Source organism: Lepidochelys olivacea (assembly GCF_965140295.1).
Source record: "Lepidochelys olivacea isolate rLepOli2 genome assembly, chromosome: 15".
NCBI classification, from domain to species: domain Eukaryota; kingdom Metazoa; phylum Chordata; order Testudines; family Cheloniidae; genus Lepidochelys; species Lepidochelys olivacea.
In genome coordinates this window covers 25,653,062-25,680,374 of record NC_140425.1, presented here as the reverse complement: position 1 = coordinate 25,680,374, position 27,313 = coordinate 25,653,062, and the positions used below count along the sequence as shown (strand labels likewise).

Sequence of the window (27,313 nt, the reverse complement as noted above, 5' to 3'; positions counted from 1 at the left end):
CTTCTAATGTAGTTTGTTCCAAAATATTCATGTTGGCTGTTATCTTATATGTAGCACACTGCACCTTCATGACAGGGCATAACTGTTTACCCTGGAGATACTGAATAACAATAACTCCTTGATTGGGATGATTTTAGTAAAGAGTCTGCTCAGTAGTGCTCGATTTAGCCCATATCAAGGGGTTAAGTCAGGGTGGGCAAACTACGACTCAAGGGCTTCATTCGGCCCTCCAGATGTTTTAATCTGGCCCTTGAGCTCCTGCCGGGGAGTAGGGTCGGGGGCTTGCCCTGCTCCGCACAGCTCCTGGAAGCAGTGGCATGTCCCCAATCTGGTTCCTATGTATAGGGGCAGACGGGGTTCTGCACACTGCCCCTGCAGCTCCTATTGGCCAGGAACCTCAGCCAATGGGAGCTACAGGGGTGGTGCCGGTGGACAGGGCAGCATGCAGAGCTTCCTGGCCACACCTCTGCTTAGGAACTGGAGGGGGGACATGCTGCTGATTCTGGGAGCTGCTTGTGGTAAGCGCTGCCTAGAGCCCATACCCCGACCCTTCCCTCCTGTGCCCTGACTCTGCCCCAGTCCTGATTTTTCCCCCACCCTTCGTCCCAGCCTGGAGCACCTTCCTGCACCCCCAGCCCTGCCCCACCCCACCCCTGAGCCAGAGCCCTTAGCCCCCTCCTGTACCCCAAGCCCCAATTTTGTGAGCATTCATGCCCTGCCATACAATTTCCATACTCAGATGTGGGCCTCAGGCCAAAAAGTTTGCCCACCCCTGGGTTAAGTGGTGGTAAACTGGTGTTGGGGGGGAGGGAACTACTCAAAAGACTTCGGAAAGAGAGTATGTCAAATAGTAAACCAAAAAAATAGACCAGTGTAGAGTATCCTTGCTGTATAATAAATGGCTCAGAGGGTGCTAGTAAGTAAAATATTGCATAAGGATAAAAATACTTCATATGATTGTAGTAAACCACAGCCAAAGGACCAGCCAATCACTGTTTGTAATAGAGAAGAGATTATGATTTATTCTTTATACAAAGAGGTGCCCATCCCGTGCTCTAGGCGCTCATGCAATATTCCATATACTTGCATGTCTCTAAAGCACCTTGCAGAAATAATAATTATCTTCATACACTTCAGCATATCCTCAAGGGAATTTATTGCCACCATGTAAAACTAACACTATGCCAACACAAATCACTTGAGCATTACTTACCCAGGAGCAGGATTTCTTGAAGGTTAATGTATAGATCAGGCTAACACTTCCAGCAATAAATGGAGTTGAGGGGGAGACTTCATTTTAACTTTTAATTGGTGTGTGGGAAGACTTTTTTTTCCTTCTTCTCTCCTTCCTTGTGATCAGAAAACTGAAAATGAGTTATATGCAGTCATTTAAAAATCTGTTTCCTGGTTAGATTAATGGCATCTCAGAACTCCCATATTAAAGCAGTAGGCAAATGAAGCTCTTGGGATTCTATTGCAGCCCCAGTTATATTTTTAACTAATATAGACAAATGTAGGTATTAAGCGTCATTGATTACTTTGGATAGTTTAACTTTTTCAAACTGAATAACACCCACTGTTCTTTTTACCACATTACTGCTTGCTATGCAATCCTTCTAGAGTCCATTGGTTTGATCAGGGGGTTGGAGCCAGGACTCCTGAGTTCTATTTCTGGTACAGGCCTTGAGTAAGTCACTTTGCCTCTCAGGACCTGATCAAATGGGTGTTACAAGAATATTTTAACTTATTGGATGGTTGTGAAGCTTGATTGTTTAGGGGAGAGGGGTAGCATGCAAGGAAAATGTTTATGCTCCTGATGCTTTAACTGGCTTGTCTCTTTCTTGCATATGACCACATTCTCCAGCTATGTATCTTATTTATTTATTGCATTAATTGAAATATTTATTTCACACTGTGCCTTCAGTGTTGGTGTGACTGTTTTGCGTAATGTGAATAGTAATGCTGCAGAGCTGATTGCATTGTCCTAAAGATCTGTAATTTGCAACTGGGAAAAGGAGGAGACTGCTCAAACTTAGATACTAAACACGGTGCCTTAGCAAGTGTAGCAAAAAATTGCCTTGTTTTGTGAGTAGCAGAAAGGTGCTGAACCAGGGTTTTTTCCTTATGACATCTCCTCAATTCTAGAATTCTTCAACAGGCAGCCACATATACACTGTGCTCCATATGTATGCAACTCTCATTGACTTCAGTTGGAATTGAGTGTGTATCTGAGAGCAAAACTTGGATCACTGTTGTCATTTGCACTGCACTGGAATAACACAATTCTGATACTTGAGAGACTATAACAAGGCGACGATGCCCTGTTAAACAGCAATTATGGCAAATTAATGAATTATATGTTAGGAGATTTCCTAAAGTATTTGGAGTGCTTTGTACTTCAGGATTCCTGAAACTGTAAGCGAATGCTTTCCACTAGATGGGAAGGCTGTGCTTAATATTTAAAGCCAGAATTAAAAATTTCAAAGCTACAGAAATGACTCAATTGACCTGACTAATTTTGATTGCGGAAAAAGACATGCCTAGAATCATTGAAGCTTTAAGCAGATCTGATACTTGACTGATCCTGCAAGGTGTAGAATGTGCAAAGTCCTTGAAAATTTCTTTCCCCTCTCTAGGATCACCATCCTTGGAACGGGTGCAAAGTGGCTGGCTGTGTTAGAAGAGAGAAACTTAAAACCATGTAAGCTTCAAACCCCTCTGTTTTTTCTCTGGCCTTGTAGCCTGTTCACAGACAGTGAGCTGAGGATTAAGTTTGACTATTTGGATTTATTTAAGTGGTGAATAGATAATGTGATAGAACTTAAATGTTTGTAATTCCTGGTTTTCTTCCCTCTTTAAGGTGACACCCATAATCTTCAAACACTTCATACTATACTATCTACAGGGTCACCGCTCAAATCTCAAAGCTATGAGTATGTCTACAAACATATAAAGAGCAGTGTCCTCCTGGGATCCATTTCAGGTAATACTTACTCCAAAAGCATTTGCTAATTCCTTCTGTAGCCAGTTCCCATCTTTGCTGCCTCTTTGCAACTTTGTGTACAGGAAAATTGGGCTGGGAGATCAGTCAGCCGTGATTATACTTAAACTGCAACTACCTTTGACTTGTGCAGGGTTTTTCTGCATAATTCAGCATGCCATTGCATTAGTATAATGAACTTGGTGCACTCAAAGACTTTGAGGTGGAATTATTGTGACAGAGTAGATGTAAGGAAGCAGGATACTTTCTTTTGACTGGCTGTCCTCGCGGGCAGCAGGGTGAGGGGAGGAAGAGAGTCTGTTAACCTACAGCACGCATTGTTCTCTGCATAGCTGATTTCACCAGGAAACTTCTCCTGAGACTTATGCCAGGCTTCCATTTCAGTTAATGGCCACAATAGACGGGTCAATGTGTAGATTATATAATTAACAATGGAGATGTGTCAATCCATATCCAGTGTAGTGTGGGGAGAGCTCACTTGGGCAGTTTCTCTTCTATTCATATAAAGTCGCACTCATACAGGGCCCTGTTGTGCAGGGTACCAAGGATCCGGTCTTCAGTGGGACCGTGTCAACCTAGTTTAGACCCCAGATCCAGAGTCCAATCCTTCTGCCGTTAAAGTCGATGGGAGTTCTGTCTCTGACTTTAATGGAAGCAGGTCTGGACCTTAAGATGACATTTATTAATGGTCTCTGATGTCAAAGTACAGTCATGTGAGTGAGATTTGCAGGATTGGGCCTTTTGTTGTAACTCTGCTTTTTATTTAAATATGACTAGAAATATCCTGATTACTCGAGTAAAAACTTTTTTTTAAAATTAAGGCTTAAATATTCCCCATGAGTGCAAAGATCCCAAACATAACTACTATTGTGCTAATGCACAAGAACAAGAAATAGAAATGGACCACCAGCAACTATCTAGTCCAGCTATACTGTTTGATTGCAAGATGCCCCAAGGAACCAAAGTGTCATTTCCTTATCTTAAACCCCTCTGGATCAGTGACCTAACTGTAGACTAGGGGCCTGAATCGCCACTCTCACTGTGTAAATTAGGAGTTACTCCAGTGAAGTTAATGAATCTTTTACCAGTGTAAAACTAGTGGGAGAAAAAAATTCAGTCCCTAAGGTATATGCCTATACAAAGGGCATGCGTATTGTAAGAAAAGCCTCTCTAACTTTCTTCATTGTAAATTGTATAGAAATAGTAGACAATCTGGGCAGTGTATTCTAGGTTTTGTTACTTAGAATGGACAGAATTTATTTCAGTATTATGTGAAAATAAAATAAAAACTCATGTGCCCTTTATTTGATATTTTAAAAAGTTCTTTAAAAGTATCTGAATTCTAAGTGTCCCTCCTTTTTGTTATAGGTGGAACAGATATCATTTCATGTTTCATGGGTCAGAATGTTACAATCCCAGTTTACAAAGGAGAGATTCAGGCCAGGAACCTGGGCATGGCAGTGGAAGCATGGAATGATGAAGGTAACCATTTTCCAGTCAACTCCAATAGGCATTTCTAACTAAAATGTAATAGCTGCAGGAATTTGGATGGTGATTAATGGGACTGATAGAGAGACACTCATCTCTTGATCAGCTGATAATCCAACCCGATGACCAAAAGTGGCAACCATCTCATGGCTAAGTGGCTAGCTGTAAATGAGTTAGTGATCTCAAAACCATTTCTCAACCGTGCCCTTAATGGTGGTGGTGGTGGTCTTTGATGTAGAAGCTTGTCCCACAAGAAACTGGACTGAGCAAATCTGATGGCTGTTCAGGACCCTGTGTTAGTATGAGACCATATCCCAACATCTTGTATTTGTGTTTGGTAGTTATGCTCCTGTCCAATTAAAATCTGTCTGTACCAGACACTGGACTAAATTCACCACTGATGTAATTCCATTAAACTTTAATGAATTTTTTTTTGCATTCCTCTGCAACATAGTGTGATTTTTTTTTTTTCCTGCTGTGATCATCTGGGTGTATCTCACCTAATCAGTTTCCTGCTATTCTAGCGACCTTGGGCATTGGTAGTACTTTGGTCTTTCTGTTCTGTCCCTGTGGCTCAAAGTTTAGCTCCTGAGGACTGAAGTACATTGGTCTAATTGAAGTCTTTTTGGGTTTAATATAGGGGTATTTGGGAGAGGCTTGTGCTAAACAGGAGGCTAGAACAGAGGGGACCATTAGATCATCTAACCTTACTCTGTGAAGTTAAATCAAGGTTGAATTTAGCCCATTGACCATAAACTTTTTAGATCAGCTACCAACGCCCAGAGTGACGGGGCCTCTGGGTGTTACCATTCTGCAAATAATAATCCTATGTTCTTTGCTTTGCTTTTGTACCCAGCGGTTTACAAAAGGGAAATGCAGAAAATCTGTCTCTTTATTTGTAAACAGGCGAACCAGTTTGGGGAGAAAGCGGTGAGCTGGTTTGTACCAAGCCTATGCCCTGTCAGCCTACACACTTCTGGAATGATGAGAATGGAAATAAATACAGGAAAGCTTATTTTTCAAAATTCCCAGGTATGTAGTGAAATGCTTAGTTCATTATCTGAACTGACCAGGCATACAGAACTGACGGTTGTTTACAAAATTATAAGCCTGCTCTTTCCCATGGTTGGGTGGATGCAGCTGTATCTAGATTTGCTAGGGTGGCACTTGTAACAAATGTTTGATAAATATCTTGCTATTTATTCGCTGGTGCTTTGGTCTGAATTTCAGTCTGGGTTAGTCGAATTTGAATTTCTGGAAAACTAATTCCTCTGTTGCTGCTGTTAGGCAGATAGGACTGCTAGAGCAGCTTGATCTGGCTCGGCACAGATGTACGCTGTTGGGTGTATAAGTGGGAAAGGAATGATCTTCTATTGACTGCTACTATACGGATGCCAGACTGTTCCTGCCTAGTATTAGAGGTGAGGCCTAGGAGATAAGCCCAGGCCTAGTACCTAATTAGTGTGAGGGGCAAGCCAGTATCTCGTTCTCCACTCCTCCACCAGCCCTGTGCTGATAAGAGTAAGGGGACAGATGTGCAGCGGGTTAGATGCTTGTTTGTGCTTTATTCTGGAGGACTGGATCCACCCATAGCCTTTGCTCGTACTTGCACTGAAGCACAGCAACATTGCCCTCCGTGTTGCATGCTGGGCATGGGCTTGTGAGATCAAGGCCTTGAGTCCATTTCTTTTCAGCGCTAGATGGAGATGTTTATCAATCACAGCCTCACAAAGGCATTTCAAGTGAGTAACAAGGAAGAGTGCCTTTTACTGTGAGAAGCCATGATCCACAGTAGGAGAGTGCTACCTTTCACTTAACCACAGGGGTCTGTTTACCGTTCCATTCCTTGGCCCTTTTCTTATTTTATAAGCAATATTCAGCTATTGCTGCCACGTTTATAATTTTAGCAACCTTTTCTGTCCCATTGTTTATACTGAGTGGCCAGTTTCCTTCCATGGGGGTGGGGGAAGGGGATGACCGTGTAACATCACAATGCCCGGCGAGACCCCACACGTTACAAGTTGCATTTCAAGTTTTAATTCCACTATAAAGTTTTCTTCCTAGCAGATGGCCTAGGATCATACACCATGAAATAAGTCGAACTCTAAATAAAGCCCTGGTACACTTTTTAAAACAGATCTTTTGACAGCTTTCCGCACACTCTTCCACAGTCACCAATCAAAACAGTCTTTGTGTTCTTCCTTTGCTGCCTCACTACAGTTTGAAAGACTGCATATAAAACCACTGCACGCACTCTGCCTAGCTGTGGCAGTAGTTACCAATACACAGCCACCTCGTCTGTCATTTGTTTGTAAGCTTTCTCCTGGAAAGAGGTGCGTGTTTTATTTTTAACAATAGATTCTTTCTTTCTTTGGCTTTATAGTACTATGTTCTTGATGATTCGGTGGTTTATAGTACATTTCACTTATCTGGCCGCTAAAACCAGAGTGGCCTTTAAGAACAAAAGGGACCACTGAATCCATGTAAAAGCATGTGCGTGTGCACCCGTAGCAACCGCAACTCTGAAAGGACAGATCGCTGTGTTTGACAGCAGTCTTCCCTAAGAAACCTGTACCGATGGTGGTTTCAGTGAACTGTTGGAAACCCTATTTTTTGTGGTGGTCTGTAGAAATGTTTCAGGTTGAAACGAAGTATAAAATTCCTCAGTTGAGGAGTGGAGTGGTGCCTGCACGGGCGTGGTTGAGGTTTTGTCCTTACCCAATCTAATTCAAATTTTGCTTAACGTTTCCATTCCCAACCCTGCTGTAGATGAGAAAAACATCTAGCCCAGCTTCTAGGGGTCTGATTCTGATTTTTTGCACTAGTGTAAATCCAGAGTAACTCCGTCAAGCTAACGGGAGCCCCTGTGACTCTATTGAGAGCCTGCCATGTAATCCCAGAGAGTGCCTCTGCCCCAGAATTACTGACAGGGTTGAGGGAGACATCCCCTTTGAGTGTTACCTCTACTGGAGGTACCCTCATGCCTCACTGTGGGTGGTGGTCAAAGCATTGACTCAGATCTCCGAGGATCCTGTATCACACAATCAATGAAGCATTTAACACAAGACTCAGGAGCCTGGGTATGTGGAGTGAGGCTGGGCGTTGACTCTGAGCACGCTCAGGCTGATCAATCTTTCTTCCCCTCCCTCTGATGGGGAAAGAGCAACATCCCAAATCTGGGTCCCATACAGATGCATGTTGTGCAGCCAGCTAGAACTAGCCTCTGTTGAGGTCAGGGGAGTTAAACCACTGTGTGGAGGATCAGAATCCTGCCCGGAATGTTGAGGATTAGACAGCTCTCCCTCAGGTGAGTAAGGGCTGTACATATTCACAGGAGTGGTCCGACTGACAGAATCAAAGGACTTACACCTTCCACGTACTTGTAGACTTTTGTGTGTGTCCCCTTTGTCATAAACTCTACAGACTTAACTTTTAATTTTCCGCCTAACTCAGTCTCTCCAAACTCTGGTGCCGTCCCCTTCTGGTCTTTGATAACTAAATTGCAGTTGCATGGTGAGTCAATCAGATCTGCATTGATGGCAAATGGGCTGGTTAACACTTTGTCACCTTCTGACAGGTGTTTGGGCCCACGGTGACTACTGCAAAATAAATCCTGAGACTGGAGGAATCATCATGCTTGGCCGCAGGTAAAGTATAGTTTGGTAAAACTGTTCTGAGGGAACATGTGTACAGTTGGCAGGCTCTGTTGGGTTGCAGGAGAACATGTACATTTCTCAGATGACTCCCCACTCTGCTTGTTGGCGGAGTTTCTGGATCTGAGGAAATATACTAGAATCCTATTACTTTCAACATCGTAAATTTCAACATTTATGTAACACAAGACCTAGGGGTTACCAAATGAAATTAATAGGCAGCAGGTTTAAAACAAACAAAAGGAAGCCTTTCTTCACACAAAGCACAGTCAACCTATGGAACTCCCTGTCAGAGGATGTTGTGAAGGCCAAGACTATCACAGGGTTCAAAAAACTAGATAAGTTCATGGAGGATAGGTCCATCAATGGCTATTAGCCAGGCTGGGCAGGGATGATGTTTCTAGCCTCTGTTTGCCAGAAGCTGGGAATGGATGACAAGGGACCGATCACTTGACTGCCTGTTCTGGTCATGCCCTCTGGGGCACCTGGCTTTGGCCACTGTTGGAAGACAGGATACTGGGATAGATGGGCCTTTGGTCTGACCCAGTATGGCCAGTAAGTTCACAGTGAAGGGACAGCACATTGTAAATAGCTAATATACGGTACTTGTGCAGGATTGCTAGCCTACAGCCTCTTGGGTTTTGAGAGGTCATGCTGCTGAGAAGCTGGGATTTCACAGGATGCAGTGAGGCCCAGTGGGTGGGGCACCAGACAGGGAGTCAAAACTGGGCTTGCTCTTGGCTCTGCATTTGATTTGCTACATAATCTTGAGCATGTTGCTGCCCTGCACTTCTAAAAGTATCCTTTGAGTTCTTCTGTTTTTGTTTTGATTCTTTTGCCAGAGGTCCAACTTGAGGCACCATGGGCATAACTTTCAAAAGTGCCACGCACCACAACTCTAGTGGGCTTCAGTGATAAGTGCTGGGTGCCTCTGAAAATTAGGCCTTGCATGTTGGACTCCCAGAAAATGGAGAGACTGAAAATGTCTGCCTTAACCTCTCTACCTCGGGTTCCCTATGGCGCTGTGGGATAATGATACTTATCCATCTTTTTAAACCACTTTGAAAGCTACAGGTTAGAAGTGTGAGGTGTTACCTTGTTATAAGTTGCCATGCTTGTTTTGAAGAGTTAATAGGACTTCAGGATCAGGAGCATTGTTTGGTAAATACTGCCATATAATTTATCAGCTCTCCGTTTTAATGGCAAGTTAGTGGTCCAGGATTTTGTCCAGATTTTCACGCAACAGGCCTGGTTCAGTTTCTAGGCTCAGCTCATGGAGTCCACTGTCTGCAGGGAGTGAGACGTGCTTCTGAAATGGAGATGCTCTGCCTCAGGTGGTGGGAGAGGGAAGACAAAATAGCAGTGCCAAGGAGTGCCTCAAAGGCACCTGGCTGTGTTACTTGGTGGCTGGATATTGGTGGCTACTTTTTGTGAAGGCCTGTGTGCATGCAGGTTTAAGTGAGGAAAGCCAGTGGAATCTTTGGGCATGGAGGAAACAAATGATGAAGGGAAGAATGTGGTTTGTTTATATTTTGTGTAAAACTTAATTTTAATGAGCACAAAGCTGCTTTTAGAAAAAATCTCTTGTAATCCTATTTCTGCTACAACTTCCTGCATATTTCACCACACCAAATATTGAGAAACCTAGTAAATTGCATCATTTCTTCATCAAACCCTAACTACATTTTTATAGTCCTTTGTTTGTGTGTAACTTTCAGTGATGGTACGCTAAATCCAAGTGGAGTGAGATTTGGAAGTTCCGAAATCTATAACATAGGTAGGAAAAACTTTCATCCACCTTTTGCAACAGTGACATTTGTGTAGTCTTAAATCTGAAATGTGAGTATTTAAAGGGTTGTTGAAAGGATTAATTAATTAACACATGAGATCTTTCATTGGAAAGGGGCTAAAGAAAGAGGTTATTCTCATTTAACAATGAAATAACTGCTTTGTTGACTATGAAATTTCCTTCCTTCCAAAAGGATCTACAGAGCTGGAGGTGACTAACTGAAATGGACTGCATTTTCCTCATAAGATGTTGCACTCATGTAATAAGGCTTACAAGAATTGTGTGAACCATTTTATGTGACTTCAAAAGAGAAATCCATTATTTCCATTGTTTGTTCTTCCAAGACGAACTATTAGACAGTGCTCGGTTGTTTTTACTGAGCCGTTGTCAATAGCCGAAATAAATTCTTGTGCCTTTTTATTACTGCCATAAGTGAATCTGTGCACAAAGGCAGTGTGTGACTGTATGAAGTCAGCAGAAAGTTAGCAGTAATGAGGGAGGGCAGAGAGATGGTGTCAAGCATTCCTCTGGCATAGTGAATTGAGGTATTGTTCTGCTGCAAAAGCTGTCATCCTCGTACAATGTGAAATCTGGAGGGTCAGTTTCCCTTGTGGGTGGTGGGGCAACTTTCAGAATGTTCATGGCTATTGCCCTAGGCTGCATTTCACTTAGTTACTCCCTTGCGTAAGCTTTGGAACAGTCTCTCTCCCTTGTCTTGTTTTTGGAACCTACCAGCCAGAGTCTAGTCCAGGTTACATTGGTGGAAATGGTATCTGATTCTGGCTTCCTGTGTTCAAGGGCTCTGTGTAACTATCAGTATAGTAAATAAATATTTTGTTTCAGTTGGGGATGCAGTTGAATACTGAACCAGTTTGTGATCAGCCTGTGATTTGATAATGCCTCCTCACCTTTTTTTTAAACCAGTTGAGATTGTACTGCCTGGATCATCCAGCTGCACATGGTGAAATGTACTTAAGGCATCCTGCCTCATGACTGGTTGAAAAGCAGTCATATGATGGGCGGGGGGCGGGGGGGGGAGAAGAGAGGGGCTGGTCAGGGCTCAAGCTTGGATTCAATTCCCTGCTCCAACACGGACTTCCTGTGCCACCTTGTGACAGCCACTTAGTCTCTCTGGACCTCCATTCCCCATCTGTAAAATGGGGATAGTAGCACTGGCCTACCTCACTTGGTTGTTGAGGGTAAATACATTAAGGACCCGGAAGTGCTCAGACTGTGGTAATAAGGGGTATAGAAGTACCTTAGTTGTGGTAAATCAGCAAACGTATTGCCTGTGTTTGAACAAAAAGGTTTATTAAGCCAACAACTATATCAAAATTTTAGCCTGACCTAAGTCCGTATTTATTGGAGTTATAAACTTTGATATTCACTTTCCCAGAAATCAATGACTGGGATTTAAAAAACATAAAAATTCCACAAGGGAGTTGGTGACTTGGATGACCGACTTTCAGTGTGGTTTGCTTATTTAATTGCATTAAACTTTTTTGAAAATCTTAATTAGGTAGGCCAATGCCACTGACAGTGTGGTACTTGGGTGCCTAATTCCCTTAGGTGTTCTCTTTAAGAATCCTAGTCAATATCTGTTTGTTTGCCTCATCAGTGCCAGAACAGGTGATGGGAGATGTGCCCTTTAGTGTAAAATAAAAAAAGCATCCAGTGGAAAAAACAAGTGCATGTGATGATAAAGCACTCTTCTTCTTTCAGTGGAAGCCTTTGAGGAGGTTTCAGATAGCCTCTGTGTCCCTCAGTACAACAAAGAGGGGGAGGAAAGGGTGATCCTCTTCCTGAAGATGGCGTCGGACCAGGTGTTCAGTCAGGATCTGGTGAAAAGGATTAGGGATGCGATACGCATAGCGCTGTCTGCCAGACATGTTCCTAGCCTCATTCTAGAAACCAAAGGCATTCCGGTATGTCATGAAAATACTGCTTAATTTTTTTCTTTGTCACCTTGAGCAGTAATTAAGGAGCAGTTGTCATCACTCTTCAAACCCACACGCCTGGAAATTTTAGCATCTTAAAAAGCATTTTCAAGTTTTATAAATAGTTTGTCTACGTTGCCTAGCGACTTCACTTTTTTTTTTTTTTGCTTTCTTCTCAACTAAGCTTGTTTTTGGAACTATCCCTACCCACCCTTAGTTTATAAATATACATGTGCCCTGCTGAGCTAAAGATTGGGTTATATTTTCTTATAAAATACTTTGTGCTTTCTCAATGCATATTATAAAGCTAACTTTAGCTTATAGGTGTGCCAAAAAGCTTTTGCTTGCCTTTTTGTTTGTTTTCCATTTCAAATAGTCTGTTTTTGAAAGCTGAGCATTGAGCAAATGTTTGAAATCACTTTTCTTACACCCGTTTTTGCATTTCAATTTTAGGTCCATCCATATTTTTAACAATAGCTATAACTACAATAAGAGACCTTCCTCTGCCTGTGTCTAACAGATATATAATTAGTCACACTATATATAGCACCAGCGTGGCATCATTTTAATATCAGACACATTCTCTGCAACACGCTATATCCTGCCCATTGAATGGGCTCCATGGAAATGAATCTTTTCCATCTTGAGCTATTATAAATCTGTGATCTTAATATATTGTGTTTAACAAGGCCAGGGAGAAAGGGACGTCCCTGATGTCCCTAGTGATGGCCTTTATCCTGTCTAGTGACTCTTTTTGGAGCACAGGTGTGAATGAGTTGTACTTTAATGGGTATATTTGCATGCTGTATAGAGTCATCTTGCCTCTCTTCTCAAGTGTGGGAAACCTCTTCTGAAAGCAGAGATGGACATCAGAAGTACTTTCCCTGCTTTAACTTTTACCTAAATTCAGAGAAATATAAGCAGTAGTGAGGAATCTTCCAGTAATTCAGTACCGATATGGAAGGCAAGAGCTGGGGTTCCCAGTAAAGAGAGTACTGTCAGTAGGTGACTGACCGTGTCACTGTTAAACCACAGGGGCCCTTTCTGCAAAGTCGAACACGTTCCTTCCCGAGGAAAACTCAGCTGCCTCCACAGAGTGGTGGACACCTTTATACATTTGTTTGAGAGAGACCCTCCGTTTTCAGACATGTCTGTGCAGGTGAACATGCTGGGGCCTGATTCTACTCAACCATGCAGCACAGTAACCCATCTTGTCTTCAGTGGAGTTACTGACACACCCCATTGTAAGTCAGGCTTATGGAGCCTGGTCCGAGAGGAGCCTGCTTGGTGCTTCTCTGTTCTTCTCCCAACTCACTGGAGGAGCCTCTCCATTTTAAAAGCCCTATCCCCAGTCCCCACCTGCTGCTCTGTGAGTAGCTCACTGTTGGCAAGGCTGGAACGTGCAGGGTGGTTCCTGGCAGGCCATGTGCATATGGGCTTAAGTCTTCAAGCATTTTCTCTAAAGCACTGTAAGCCTAATTTTTCAAACATGCCTAACTAAATCCAAATGTAGGCTTCTGACCCAAAGTGGCCTGCCTTTCAGTGGCACTGTGCACTGGGAGCTCCCATTTGGTTTCATACATCAGGCAAGGGCCTGATTCTGGTGTCTTTTGGCTTACACTGCTGTAAATAAGTAGCATTGGGCTTAGCATGTCTTGTTTGCATGAGGGTTTAAAAAAAAAACCTTCGTGACTTACCTCTTGAGTAGTGATATAGATTTTTCTAGACTGCATCTTTGGCTTCTACATAAAATGTTAAATTTCAAAGATGCATAAATCACCTGAATGCAAAGAATGAAGTTGATGGCGATGAGGCATTTATGAGAGCCAGCCCCTTAGGAATGCCTGCTTAGATGGTTAATTAGTTCACATTGTGACTGAATTTACAATGGAATGAATTTTAGTTATGTTTCAGATAAAATGTATCTGCAGTAAAATGATCAAAGCTGTCTCCTTGCTTTCTTTGAAGGTTTTACTTGGGAAGGAAAAAATCTTTCCATATACTGCTATTTCTAGATGTCAATTCGCGTTTATAAAAACAAAGTACCTGCCCCCAAAATTATAGGGCTTTGAGCCTGGTGTCATTTTACACTGGTTGAAATTGGGAATAACTCTGGCATCAGTGGAGTTGGTGTAAAACACCCCCGTAAGTGAAATCAGGATCAGGCCTATATTTTACAAACTGTCAAAAATAGACATGCCAAAAACTCTGGAAAAGGCTTGGAAATTACTTCATGCTTCTAGTTAAATGTTTAAAGAACATTTTTTCCCGTGCACAGATAATATACAGTGATAAAGGGCTGTGCGCACAAGCATACATTTATATTGTAAAATATTCTTGATCTGGTTAAAACACCTGATCCGCTTTGACCTCTATATCGTCTTTGGGCTGTGCGTGTGTTAACTGATACAAAACTGTGGAAGTCCCCTGCTGTTCTGTCTGTCTGGGTATTTGGTGTGGATAAACCGTTCAGAGTTAGTATTTAGGGAATTCGAACTGGGAAAGATTTGCAGTACCTTGACTCAATGAGCCCTGTGGCCCCAATTTGGCAAAGCACTAAATTTTTTTGAAACATGTTGTATGACTAGCTTCTCCCCCCCCCCCCCCCAAGAAGTGAACTTCCAGCAGCTCCCATCGGATTCTAGTCAGCCTCGCTTCTCAAAACCAGGTTGGTAATCACTGAGGAGGAAGAGTGGCTGTTTAGTGTTATGCAAGGGGATAAGAACTATGTAGTATTAAACAAGGAAAAAATAGACCAAATACCTGAATAACTTCCTAACTATACAGTATTGTTGCCAAAGACCATTTATTTGGCCTGCTCTGAAAGATCTGTAATGAAAAGTTGTCTCAGAAGGGTTAACTTCTGGGCTTCACCTTGAGGAGATAACTTTGAGCCCACTGGCTGCTTTGCTATATCTTGCCACAACCTCGGTTATCTTAACCAAAATGAAGAGTAGACAGAACAAGGCGGTGGCTGGTACTAAAAATCAGGCCAAACGATGCTCTTGTTCAACAGCTTCCGTAATGGAGACACCTGGTGCTCCCTAAGATGAGATCGACCATCCCTCAGGGATCATCCCTGCCAACAGGAGAATCAGGTCTTCCCTACTTGCCTTTGCCAGCCAAGAATTCCACTGTTCTGGAGCACAGATTGGGATTTCTTCACTGCACAATTGCAGTAGTGCCTTGGTCAGCAACACTGAAACCCAAGCACAGAGAACCTGTCTTTTGCCTCCTCATGATGTCTTGTTCCCACAGAAGCTGTTTTCTATCTGAATCTGTTGATTAACAGCAATTAAATGTCTAGGGAAACAAGTGAAAGTCCTTGAAGTAAATCAAAGTTGTGTAGCTTGGCTCCATCTCCAAGTCCAGGGCTTTGAAAAGCAGGGTTTTGGTTTGGCCCCTTATAAAGAGAGAGAACACTTGCGGAATTGAGATCAAGGTACATGTACACATGCACGTATCCAGGGCTTCTTGGATCTAGGGTTTTGGTTTGGGCCTATTTCTAGAAAACCTAAAAAGCTGAAAATCATGTGTAATTTTAAATGGCAGAAAGTTGCAAAATTTTAATTATTGCATTAAGGGCCCGATCCTGCTTCCCTAGAAGTAAAGGGGAGCTGGCTTAGGGTGATAGTATTGTCTGTCTATTAAAAAACTAAAATCACTAATAAAACTCATCAAATTCAGTTTGCTTTTCAAACTGTTTAAGAAACTATTTGATGTCAGGTGTAGCAGAATTCCTGCCTCCACTGCTAGGGGTAATGAATCAATGCCAGCCTTAGCAGCAGCTTTTCCATTAGACCATTTATAAAGCAACCAGACAAAGAGTGTAGCTTCATTGTTGCCTGATTTATTTATTTACTTATTTTATTTAATTTTTGCAGTACACAATAAATGGGAAGAAAGTTGAAGTGGCTGTGAAGCAGGTCATTGCAGGGAAGGATGTTGATCAGCGGGGATCTTTCTCAAATCCAGAGACGCTGGATTTGTACCAAAATATTCCTGAGCTTCAGAATTTCTGAATCTGTTTGTTGCATCTCTGTGTTCTGTTTGGTTTTTTTTTTTGTATATATGAATACTGTATGTAAAGAAAAAGCTATTTAAATACCAGTGGTTCTTTTAAAGGAAAAAATATTTCATTAAGTGCATTATGAAAGGCTTGGGTAAAATGTAGCTACCTTTTACTAGATGAATAGGCAATGTGTCTTGGAGTCTATCTTTAAGCCTGGAAGAGGGAAACTGCCTGTTGGGTTTTTATACATGTGACAAATGCATCTTTTCTGGTTAGATTTATATCAACAACCTGGCAAACTAGAACCTGAAGAGCAAACGGTTTCCAATTGATGATGGAATATTGTGTTCATAAAATTTTCCTTTTTTTATTTTTTAAATGGAATTCAAGCTATTTATTTAAAACAACACTACTACCCGGTTAGAGCCAGGTGCAGGGAGTCTGTGGCTTTTTTAAATACTTGATGTTTGTCCTATGCAGGAGGGTAAAGGCATGTCAGCATGGCCATGAAATATAAAAGTATGAAGTACTTTTTAATGTGTTTTTATAAAGCCACATCTCAATTCGTGGCTGCTACTCTGAAACCTCTTTTTATTTGACTGACTCAGTGTGAGCAGTCTTGAAATATCTCACTGTACCCTTGGAGGTAATTGCTGCTTCATTTTGTGATATCTTCACATATAGTTTTAAGCTTTCAGCTGATATGTTTTTATAGATTTTTTTTTTGGGGGGGGGGGGGAGGGACAAATGCTGTGTCACTTGTGTTGGTGAAAAGCCAGAGTTTGTCTGATTTTCAGTGGAATTACATCAGTCTAAATGAATAGAATTTGACTCTTACTGCTCTAAAATCCATTATTAGAGTCTGCAGGCAAAAATCCAGTACTGCATTAGCTGAGCAATTCCAGTTATTAATGTAATAAAAGCCAATGTTTTTGTAAGACATTTTTTTTACTAAATGTGATGTTGAAAGTGAAAAACTAAATTTTTTAAATTCTTTATCCTTCCAGTTTATAAAGGGGAAAAAACCTTTTACAAGTATGTTGACACTATAAACACAGAAGATACAATTTTCACAAAGAAGATACAATTGCAATAGGTATACAGAACCCCTGGCATTCAGGATCCCATGCACTGTTTGAATATTGTGGGTAAAGTATTTAATGCGTTAAAATCATGGGGTGTCCTTAATTGTGTTCAGTGCATTCAACGCTGTTAATATGTTCAACTTAATAAAAATGAAACCGATCCTTAAGCGTCGGTTTTTATTTTCACTCAATTGTCTCATTTGACTCTTTTCTTTTCTTCACGCTCTGGTATGATCGGATTCTTAGCTTAATTTCCTTTTCTTCCACCCATCCCCCAACACTTGAGTCTTTTTGTCTCTCCCCTCCCCCAAAATCTCTGCATTGTGTGCTCTTCAGGGCCCGGGTTGCCATCTACATGTTCTGCACAGCACTAGGCATGTGGCACATTACTGAGATGCCTGTTGATGTATGGGGTGTGGCACATGTGACTAAATGCGGAAGCAAGCCTCTTGAGAATGTGCCCCTCTGCTTTACATCTTCCAGCACGGTCCTAAAATAGTATGTCCGGCTAGATCTTCACTGCAAAGTGTGTGTTTATATGGAGACAGCGAACACCAAGCAAAATGCTAGTGGAGATAAGTAACTGGAGTTTTTATCTCAGTGGAGCTATTAGAGGTCAATCCTATCTCCCCCACATATCTGGCATTTATCTCTCGTAGCTCTGTCCAGTATAAATTCCAGTGCTTTGCCTCCATTAGCATTTTAGGTTGTGATAGTTGTCCCACTGTAAATTCATCCCTTCTGCAATGAAGACCACCTCAGGTCTGTAATTACTGCACTTCTCACTTGTTGGCAAGCTGTAACTTTTCGTTAATGTGCTACTAAAGCTTTGATCAAAAAGGTTCTTTTTTAAAATTTTGAAGGTCAAGAGGAAACTTGAAGTGGCTTTGAGGATGGTCTCAATGGGCAAACTTCAAGAGTGTGTTTACTTCTTTAAACCCTTCAAGCGACTTGTGTGTCCAAAACTGAGCTGGGAATTTTTGCAAGAGCAGGTGATCTCTCGAGCACTGATCCTTCTTGCACAAGAACCTCCTGGCTTGTATGGATTTTGATCATTTGTACCGGCTGAGCCACAAGATGCAGAGATGGAATAAAAATACTTTTTAAGATAAGGATGAGAATTTTTTATTTTCAGTCTCACTTCTGTTTCACTTCAGATGTTTGATTACTCTCTCTGGACCACTCATCCCTATTTAAGATGATAAATAATCACAGAATATAGATTGTCCTCATGAGGGGAAGCAGGGGTGTTGCAACGAAGAAGCTGTTTCTGTTAATTGCCTCCAAGACTGCACTTGAGCCCTGGAAATCTTGAGCAGCTGTATTGCCAGGCTTGGACTGAATAACACAGGCAGGGTTTCTTCTCTGGGAGGTAGAGGGACAAAAGTGTGCACCTCCTTAAAGGAACAACTCAATCTTTCCAAGGATGAGGTGAGTTTGAGGATAAACACGGTCCCTAGAAAATGTCTCATGGGACCAGTGTAATATATAGCCACTAACAGCTGAACTCCTACCACTTGCCTTCATGTTGCAGAGGTATTCTTAACTAAAAGTGGGTGTGTGACAGGCAGGTGTCTGGGGACTTTGCCTGGAGCAATCTGGTTATAAGAGGGGGTTTGCTAGCCATGGTAGGCAGCCCACCTAGGAGAAGGGACTCCAATTTCAAACTAAGAATGTCCTAGCCAGCTGGCTTGTAAAAAGTTGTGGCAATCGCATGTGATCTTTGGGCCTTTGTCTTCAGGGAGTGAATCAGTACAATGTTAAGGTATCCCCAGGAAGCGACAATAGGGAGAAACAGCTGTGGCTACAGTGAAGAAAATGGCTTATGAATCAGCTGACAAAAGATAGAATACATGTGATGCCTCATTAGGAAGGACAACGAGAAGCCTATAAAACTAGATAGTATAGAGTTAGTCTGTGCAACAATTTAAATACCTCAGTTCAGTGTTGAACCATAGTGGAAATGGGGACGCAAATGTTGGGAGCTGCATGAAGAAATATATGCCAAATAAACTAAAGCGCAAAGTGTAGAAGATCATGATTAGGCCAGCTGTGACATACAGGTGGAAATGTTGGGTAATTAGGAAGTGAGAACTACTTCATGCTGGCAAAAAGAGTGCTCAGGTGGTTACTTGGTAAGATGAGAGCTGATAGGCTATGCAATGAAACAGAATGAGCCATGATGCTCGTAAAAGCTGAGAGAGTGTCAACTCAGCTGGCTAGGTCATGTGAGACAATAGTAGTCATGGGACAAAGGTCATAAGGAAGATCTAGGAAAAAGTGGTTTGAGATGCTGAAGGAAGATGAGAAGAAGGTTGGTGTCAATTTGGAAGATGTACTTGAGATGAAGATGAAGAACAAGAACTGTTGCCCCATCTTGATGGGATAAGACAATGAAGAAAACTCTTCCCAAGGCGGGGGATAAGACTAAAAGAAACATCATAATCATAGGGACAGCGATTTTGGGGGCAAATCCTCTTCCAGGGAGAAAGCTTAGTAGGCAAGTGTTGCCCCACTGGGTTGGGTAGTAGGCTTGCTTCAGGGAGCTTGCTCAAGGAGTCCACACCCCTGGAGTGCTGTGCAGTTTTGTTCTCGGGGGGTGGGGGGGGGGTGTCTCCATTTGCCTTAGCATTCAGGAGGTTAGTGGGTAGAAGCAGGGAGGATGCAGGATCATGGCCATCTGTGACTGTATCCCTGTGTTCACCCTTTTTACAAGACTATAATGGATTTTGTACAAAGTATGCCTTGTAAGTTTTCATTTGAAAACTTACAATGTGCTGATCATTATTGTCCTGGTAAAATGTGTGGTAACATTATATGTAAAAAAAAAAATATAAGATTCTACTGTATAACATTGAAACACATTTCAAGTTTAGAAAAGCCGGCATAAACCAGTTCCTCAAAGACAAAAGGCAAACTGATGCCTCAGCCAGGTGTCGACAAAATCAAATGGACCATCACCTGGTTAAGCGGCCATTCTTTGGCAGGAAAAAAGGTGAGAGAAATTTACATGTTAGCAAAGAAACAGCTGGAAGTTCCCTCTCACAGACTGGAGATGATTCTCAAAGGGAAGAAATGGGCAACAGACGCTCCAAATGATCTCTCCCTTCATCTCTACTCACGGCATCAACACCTGAAGGACAAAGAAATTAACACTGATCTAGGGGAGGGGTCCTGGCTGAAAAGTTTCTAGCCAGTAAGACTGCTAAAGCATGTGGTAAGAGAAACCTTTGCTTTGAATTCACTTAACTCTGGTATTAGTTTGCGTTTTAACTTTATTTCTTTGTAACCTATTCTGACTTGCCTCCATACTAATAATCACTTAAAATCACTCTCTGTAGTTAATAAACCTGTTTTATTGTTTTACCTTCACCCGTGTGTGTGGCTGGGGGGACTTCATTTGGGATAATATTTGTGCATGTCATTTTCTATTAATGAAATGTCGGACTTTATCTGAGCTTGTGTTGTCCTGGAGGATACTGAGCAGTACAAGACACACACTTCTTAGGGAAAGTCTAGGACTGGAAATTTGCTGGTGGTGGTCCATAATGTAATTGATGGGTTGGTGGCCAATCTAGGGAGGGGTGATTTACATGATGGAGGCTGTGTGTGGGCAGGTCAGGAGCGGTTGATCTCACAGCGAAGCGTTGTGAAAGATCCCCCCCCCCCAGATTGGAGAAGCAACGACACAGCTGTCCATCAGTTCAGATGGTAGCCTGGGTAATGTGCCACCATCCCAACACACAACCCTGTGTGGAACTCTTCTGCAACTGCTAATCTAGCTCTCCACCTTGGGAGGATGCGGGCCTGGAAACACCTTCCTGGCTTTTGGGGGCCGGTAGAGCACTGTTGCGAAGCCAAATCTGTTGTCTCAGTGGAATTTTTCTTTACTGGCTTTGAAACTAAAAAAAAAAAAAAAAGTGTAACAGAGTAGTACCCCCAAAATCTTAGCTTTTCTAGCAACGCACTTGTGCATATGCTTAATCTTATGTATAAGAACAGTTCCACTGCCTTCACCAGAGATACCCGTGCTTAAAGTTAAGTACATGCTTGCTTGTGCCTTATACTTCAACTCCCTTAGATCCATACATAATCCCTTTAATTGTCCGTTATGAACAAGCAAAGGGCTGTAGCAAAAATTAGTCAGGTGTTGAATATGCAGTTAGCAGCAGTATTGTATCCGTGCCCTCACAGCCAGGCAGCCCTGTCTTCATGATGTGAACTGAACTATTGATCCAACTCTGAGGTAGCCCTTTCCTCAGACAGGCCCTGCCTGAGCTGGGTAAGTGAATAATGCAGGCATTGTGGACAAGAGCTTCAGGGCCACTGCGGAACGTAGAGATCTTTCATTGCCAAATGAGATCTTGAAACAAACCAGTTTCCATGTAACTTTCTGAACTGTGGCAGAGTTGACACATCTGTTCATCATGCCGGTATGCTGTACACTTCCATATAAAGGCCGTGCACCCTCTAGAAACGTAGAGAAGAGAGTTGCTTAGCTGCCAGTAACCTATGATTAAAAGTCCCTCCTATATACTTTGAATTCCATGCTCCTCCAGCATGCTAAATATAAATTTTATATTAACTGTGTATATGTAGTCATTAAAACTTCATTACACTGTTCTTTAATTCATGCAAAACGTCTGGGGTTTATAGAGCACACAGATCCTTATAAGTAATTTTGGACTATTTCATTTATAAAAACCAGATGGTTTGGAAACACACATGTTGATGACCTACCCAACCTCTAGGCATAGTATATGTGTGCGTGTGTTTTCAATAATGTCTCCTATCAAATGCATGGTAGAAAGGTTGATAACAGATGGAATTCGATTTCTTACAAATTTCAGATTTTAAAATAGTTTGGAAATGGCTTCAGTGCATAAACCCAAACCTTGATGTAGGATACTATGCTGGTGTGCATTTGCTGATCTAAGGAATGCAAAGAACTTTAGAACCATTAAATTTACCCTGGTAAGTAGGCAAGTAACCTCTTTATACCTCAGTTGATTTAAGGACCTGATTTTCACAAGGGCTGAGCATCTGCAACTCCCGTTGAAGTCAGTGGGATTTGTGAGGGCTGAACATCAGGCACTGAAATGACCTACCTAAGGTCACCTGGGAGAGGCTCTGGAAGAGTTGGGAACAGATCTCCGATTTCCTGAGTCCCACTCCCACATTTGAACCACTTTTTATTAAAGCCACCACCACTAAAACTCGCCAAAGGCAAATGCAAATCTCTTGTTACATCTACAAGTTTGGATGCACCAGCTATGTTCCACCCTATTGGGGAAAGTACAGTACCAGGATGAAGCTGGTATATGGTACAGGGGCAGACTGACTGTTTCTCGCAGGGGAAGTAGAGGGTTCAAAAAGCTTCTTTCCTTCAGGTCTCCACCCCCACCACATATATGCCCTGTGCCATAGGCACCCACTTCTGCGGCACTGGTGGGTGCTCGACCCCCCTCTCTGCCCCTGCCCCTAGTCGACTCCTTCTCCAAATCCCGGCCCTGCCTCCTCCCCTGAGGGCGCCACGTTCTCCCTCCTCCCTCCCAGAGCTTGTTACACTGCAAAACAGCTGTTTTGCGGTGGCAAGCCCTGGGAGGTGGGTGGAGGAGCGGGGATGCTGCGTGCTCAGGGGAGGAGGTGAGGTGGGGGGGGGAAGGGGAGGTTGGCTGCCGATGGGTGCAGAGCACCCACTAATTTTTCCCCATGGGTGCTGCAGCCCATGGAGCCAGCGCCTATGCCCTGTGCTGCTCCTCCTCTTAGGAGCTGGCACACTGGGAATCTTTGCACTTAGGGAGGTGAGAACAGTGTTGCCATCGGCAATAGCCTCCTCCAGTAGCCCTGGGAGGAAGAATTGGCTGGATACCAAGGTGGGCTGACGCTGCAGCCTTCGCCAGGGTGGCGCAGCAGCCAGGCGTCCCCGAACTTGCAGACTGATTCCCGCTGGGTGCTGCAATGGTGCACCACTATCAGTGAGTGGCCGTGTCTGATCAGCATATCTGCCTTCACAGCAGACTCAGCTAAGCTCTTTTGACCACAGCGTCCCACTGGGAGCTCATGTTCCGCTGATCAGCCACCATGACTCCCAAGTTCTTTTCAGAGTCGCTGCTTCCTGGGGTAGAGTCCCCCATCCTGTAAGTATGGCCTGAAGACTTTGTTCCTAGCTGGATAATTTATATTTGGTCATATTAAAATGCATATTGTTTGAGCCGAGCTTACAAAACGCTCCAGATCACTCGGTCTCGGTGACTTGTCCTCCTCATTATTTACCATCCCTTAGACTTTGTGCTCTCTGCAAACTTTATCAGTAATGATTTTAATGTTTTCTTCCAGGTCACTGATAAAATTAACTAGCATAATGCCAAGAATTGACCCCACTGGGGCCACACCAGCAACACTCTAGCTCAGTGATGATTGGCTGTTTACGCATACATTTGAGACCTATCAGTTGGCCAGTTTTTAATCCAATTAATGTGTGCCATGTTGATTTTTGTATTGTTCTAGGTTTTTACTCAAAATGTGTGATACTGTATCAAATGCCTTACAGAAGTCAGTGTATTTCAGCAACACTTACTTATATCAACCAAATGTAATCTCATACCAAAATCTTTACTAACTTGATATCTTTTCTGTAAACCTTGTTAATTGGCATTTAATTAGATTACTCTTTTAATTTGTTGTTGAGTCCCATATCAGCTACTCCATTATTTTTCTCAGGATCAATGTCAGGCTGACAGGCCTGTAATTACCATTTACTCGTTAAAAATATTGGCACAACAATAACTGTTTTCAAGTCCTCTAGCGTTTCCAGACTTGTTGAAAATCAACATTAACAAGCCCTCGGCCAGCTCTTTTAAAACTTTTGGATTCAAGTTATCTGGAGCTGCTGATTTTAAAAACATGTAGCTTGTTTTTAAACATCTGTTTAACAGCCTCTTTAGTTACTATGGGAATGGAGAAAGTATTTGATCATCATAAATCATGACATGACTGCATCTGTTTTTTTCGCCAAATACAGAACAGAATATTTATTGAACACTTCCATCTTTGCTCCATTATTATTAATAATTCTACCATTTTCATCTAGGAATGGAGCAATGCCATCATTAGGTTTCCTTTTGTTCCTAATAAGATACATGAAAATCTCCTTCTGATTGTTAGCCATAGTTTTATCTGAGGCCTTTTGCTTCCCTTGTGAATTTTCTACAATTCCTAACTTCTGATTAAATTCATTATTATTAACTTCCCCTTTCTTCTGTTTTTTATATATGGGATTTCACTTCTTCCCTTCTAAGCCAGGTTGTTTTTTTAACCCGTGTGGCCTTCTTTCTCAGCTGTGGGATTGTGGCTTTTTGGCACGTAGTAAAATGTTCTTAAACCGTTCCCAATTATCATTCACATTTTTCTCTTTAAATTCTTTCTTCCGGCTGATTTTTGTTCATAATTAATGCATAACTCATCCAGTTGTGCATTGTTGTTCTATAATGCCTCTGCTTTTGTCATTTGGTTTAAAACATGTACTTCCCCTCATGCTTACTTTTTTAATAATTAATTTCCCTTTAGTGGTAGTTTTCCAAGAGGAAATAAAAGAAGCAGGAACACAACAGCCTGTACTGGCTTCAGCTGATAAAAAATCCGTATTGTATGTGCAAGAGAAAGAGATTGCTTGAGTTACCTATTCAGTGACTTTAAAAACACAAAAAGAAAAGGAGTACTAGGGGCACCTTAGAGACTAACCAATTTATTTGAGCATAAGCTTTCATGAGCTACAGCTCACTTCATCGGAATGCATCCGATGAAGTGAGCTGTAGCTCACGAAAGCTTATGCTCAAATTGGTTAGTCTCTAAGGTGCCCCTAGTACTCCTTTTTTTTTTTTTTTTTGCGAATACAGACCAAAACGGCTGCTACTCTGAAACCTGTTTAAAAACACAGGTAGTTGCCTGATGGAGTGGACTTTCCCTGGAGCCATTATTGTCTTTCAGGTTAATACATACAGTTTTTAAAGTATATTATTTACAAGGTAGCACTGTCAGGGTCTAATAGGTAAATTGGTGCTAAAATACCATTTAAAATGCATTAGAGAGCAGTATCAACACTTTAGATATGGTTTATCATGTTATGGAGAGAGAGAATCCCAGGACACAACGGCAGCGTTAAGTTTCTTTAATACTATTTGCTTTGTGGATGGCTCTAAGAGAGAAGTGAGATCCAGCCAAGTCCTTGCTAAAGGTGCACACGTATCATCGTCACAACCGTCGCTATCTCTTACATCTGTCGGAGTCCTGGGCCTGTTCTGTCTTGACATAGTTGTCATACTGACAAGCTGAGGAAGTGGCAGGTCAGAGTGACAAACACTCAAATTCTTTAGTGTCACCAGATATTGAGGTCATGTTGCTAACTAACCCCATTGTTCTAGACAGTTCATGTGTGATTGCTGAATACCAATCAGGAGCTGAAGTGGGGAGAATATAAGGAACCACCATACTGGGTCAGACCAATGGTCTATCTAGCCCAGTATCCTGTCTTCCGACAATGGCTGATGCCAGATGCTTCAGAGAGAATGAACAGAACAGGGTAATTGAGTGATCCATTCCCTGTTGTCCAATCCCAGTTTTTGGCAAGTGGAGGTTTGGGGACACCTAGAGCATAGGGTTGCATCAGTGACCATCTTGGCTAATAGCCAGTGATGGACCATGAATTTATTTAATTCCTTTTTTAATCCAGTTACACTTTTGGCCTTCAAAACATCCCCTGGCAATGAGTTCCACAGGTTGACTGTGTATTGTGTAGAGAAGTAGTTCCTCATGTTTGTTTTAAACCTGCTGCCCTACTAATTTCATTGGGTGACCCCTGGTTCTTGTGTTATGCAAATGAGTAAATAACTGATCACTTTCACACCATTCATAAGTAAGGTGGGTAGCATAAGACACAAGGGCATCCTCCCTGAGGAGCATTGCATCCTTTCTATTCATTCAGGAGAAGACCGATAAACTTGTCAGACAGAACTAACGAGCCCTAATGAATCTGTTGTAGTCGGGCACTTGGATTCAGTGATCTGCACTTCTAGCCACTAAAGAGAAAGTGCCTTAACACAGTGGGTTGAGGAGAGACACTGACCCTGGTACCAGCCTGGAGGGCTAATTATTTTATTTGAAAGCATTCTGTCTGCTTTGACTCAGTTTAAATGTAGATTCACCACTCTGATTGAGAGGAATTTAAATAGTATTTGAAGTAGTATTCTCTCTCTCCCCCTCCTGGCACCAGCGATTCCTCTCCTCCCACTAACTGCTCTTTATTCAGCTTTTAAACCATGGTGCACTCTGTGACTCCACCCACAAAGGTTCACGTTTGCCAGAACAGATCTAGTCTGCTGTCTCTCTACACCTGAACTTTGTCTCCCTTTAAATATTTCAGTCTGTGGCAAGCAGGTTGCCTGGTTCAACCTCTCATCTCGTCACTGACAAAAACAACTTCCCTCAGTATCTTAGTCACTGTCTAGTTCTCAGCTGTCTTCCCCAGAGCTGAGATCTTTATTTCACCTGTGCCTAATTCTCTCTCCAATTGTACTGCCTTCTTGAAGATGGAGTATTTCTAGCTTTAAAGGACCAGGGTTTAATATATGAAGAAGGTCTGATTTCCCTTTCCTCCAGATGGTATCTTTTTTTTTATTTTTAAGTGAAAACTAAATTTGGTTAATTGTAATTTACTGAAAAAATTTCAGTGCATGTCTGTAAATCTTCATGAAGCTACAATCACATACTGCAGAATAGGGTGGCTCTAGATATTTGGAGACTGTACATATTTTTCCTTGCTGGAAATTAGGGGCCTTTTTAGATTCAAATAATAAGATAATCAGCATCAGTTCAAGCATCTTTCTCAACATGATCTGTGTGAGAAGTGGAAGTGAATCTGTTACGCAAAGCAGAGGGCAACAGTCTCTCAAGTGCCATGAGGGAGTCAGAGTGGTTCGGATAGAATCGTTTTCGTCACAGAACAATAAGAAATCCCAAAGTTTTGATGTAGCAGACAGCAGCCGTCTGCACAAACTCTCATCATTACTTCTGATGGTCACAGGGATTTTGCCAAGCAACCTGACAGAAATGCATTTCACAGCTGTACAGATGATGGAGGGGCGATGCGGGTGGGGAATCCCTAGCATGCCATTTATAACTGGGTTACGTAGCGCGTTAGTGAACGTTTAATTGGATCTAGTACTTTCCAATGAGAAGATTTTAAATAAGTCATGTCTCTCTTACTACTTTAGGCAGGTGTTTTTGCAAGGTTCGAGAGCATTATCTCTGCCAGCATGAGGTTAATCTGGAATCGGAAGATTAGGGTTGG

At 42.2% G+C, this 27,313-nt stretch overlaps 1 protein-coding gene across 1 annotated transcript in view; it reads left to right on the top strand.

Moving 5' to 3' along the window:
* AACS (acetoacetyl-CoA synthetase) overlaps positions 1-17,128 on the top strand; it is a 61,667-nt gene extending 44,539 nt beyond the window's left edge. Inside the window, exons 11-18 of the mRNA XM_084648977.1 lie at positions 2,637-2,701; positions 2,861-2,983; positions 4,370-4,483; positions 5,396-5,521; positions 8,067-8,136; positions 9,861-9,919; positions 11,654-11,856; positions 15,753-17,128. Of these exons, the coding sequence (XP_084505103.1) occupies positions 2,637-2,701; positions 2,861-2,983; positions 4,370-4,483; positions 5,396-5,521; positions 8,067-8,136; positions 9,861-9,919; positions 11,654-11,856; positions 15,753-15,890 (898 nt within the window). The 3' untranslated portion in view covers positions 15,891-17,128. The remainder of the gene's footprint in view (positions 1-2,636; positions 2,702-2,860; positions 2,984-4,369; positions 4,484-5,395; positions 5,522-8,066; positions 8,137-9,860; positions 9,920-11,653; positions 11,857-15,752) is intronic.
* The last annotated feature ends 10,185 nt before the right edge of the window (positions 17,129-27,313 follow it).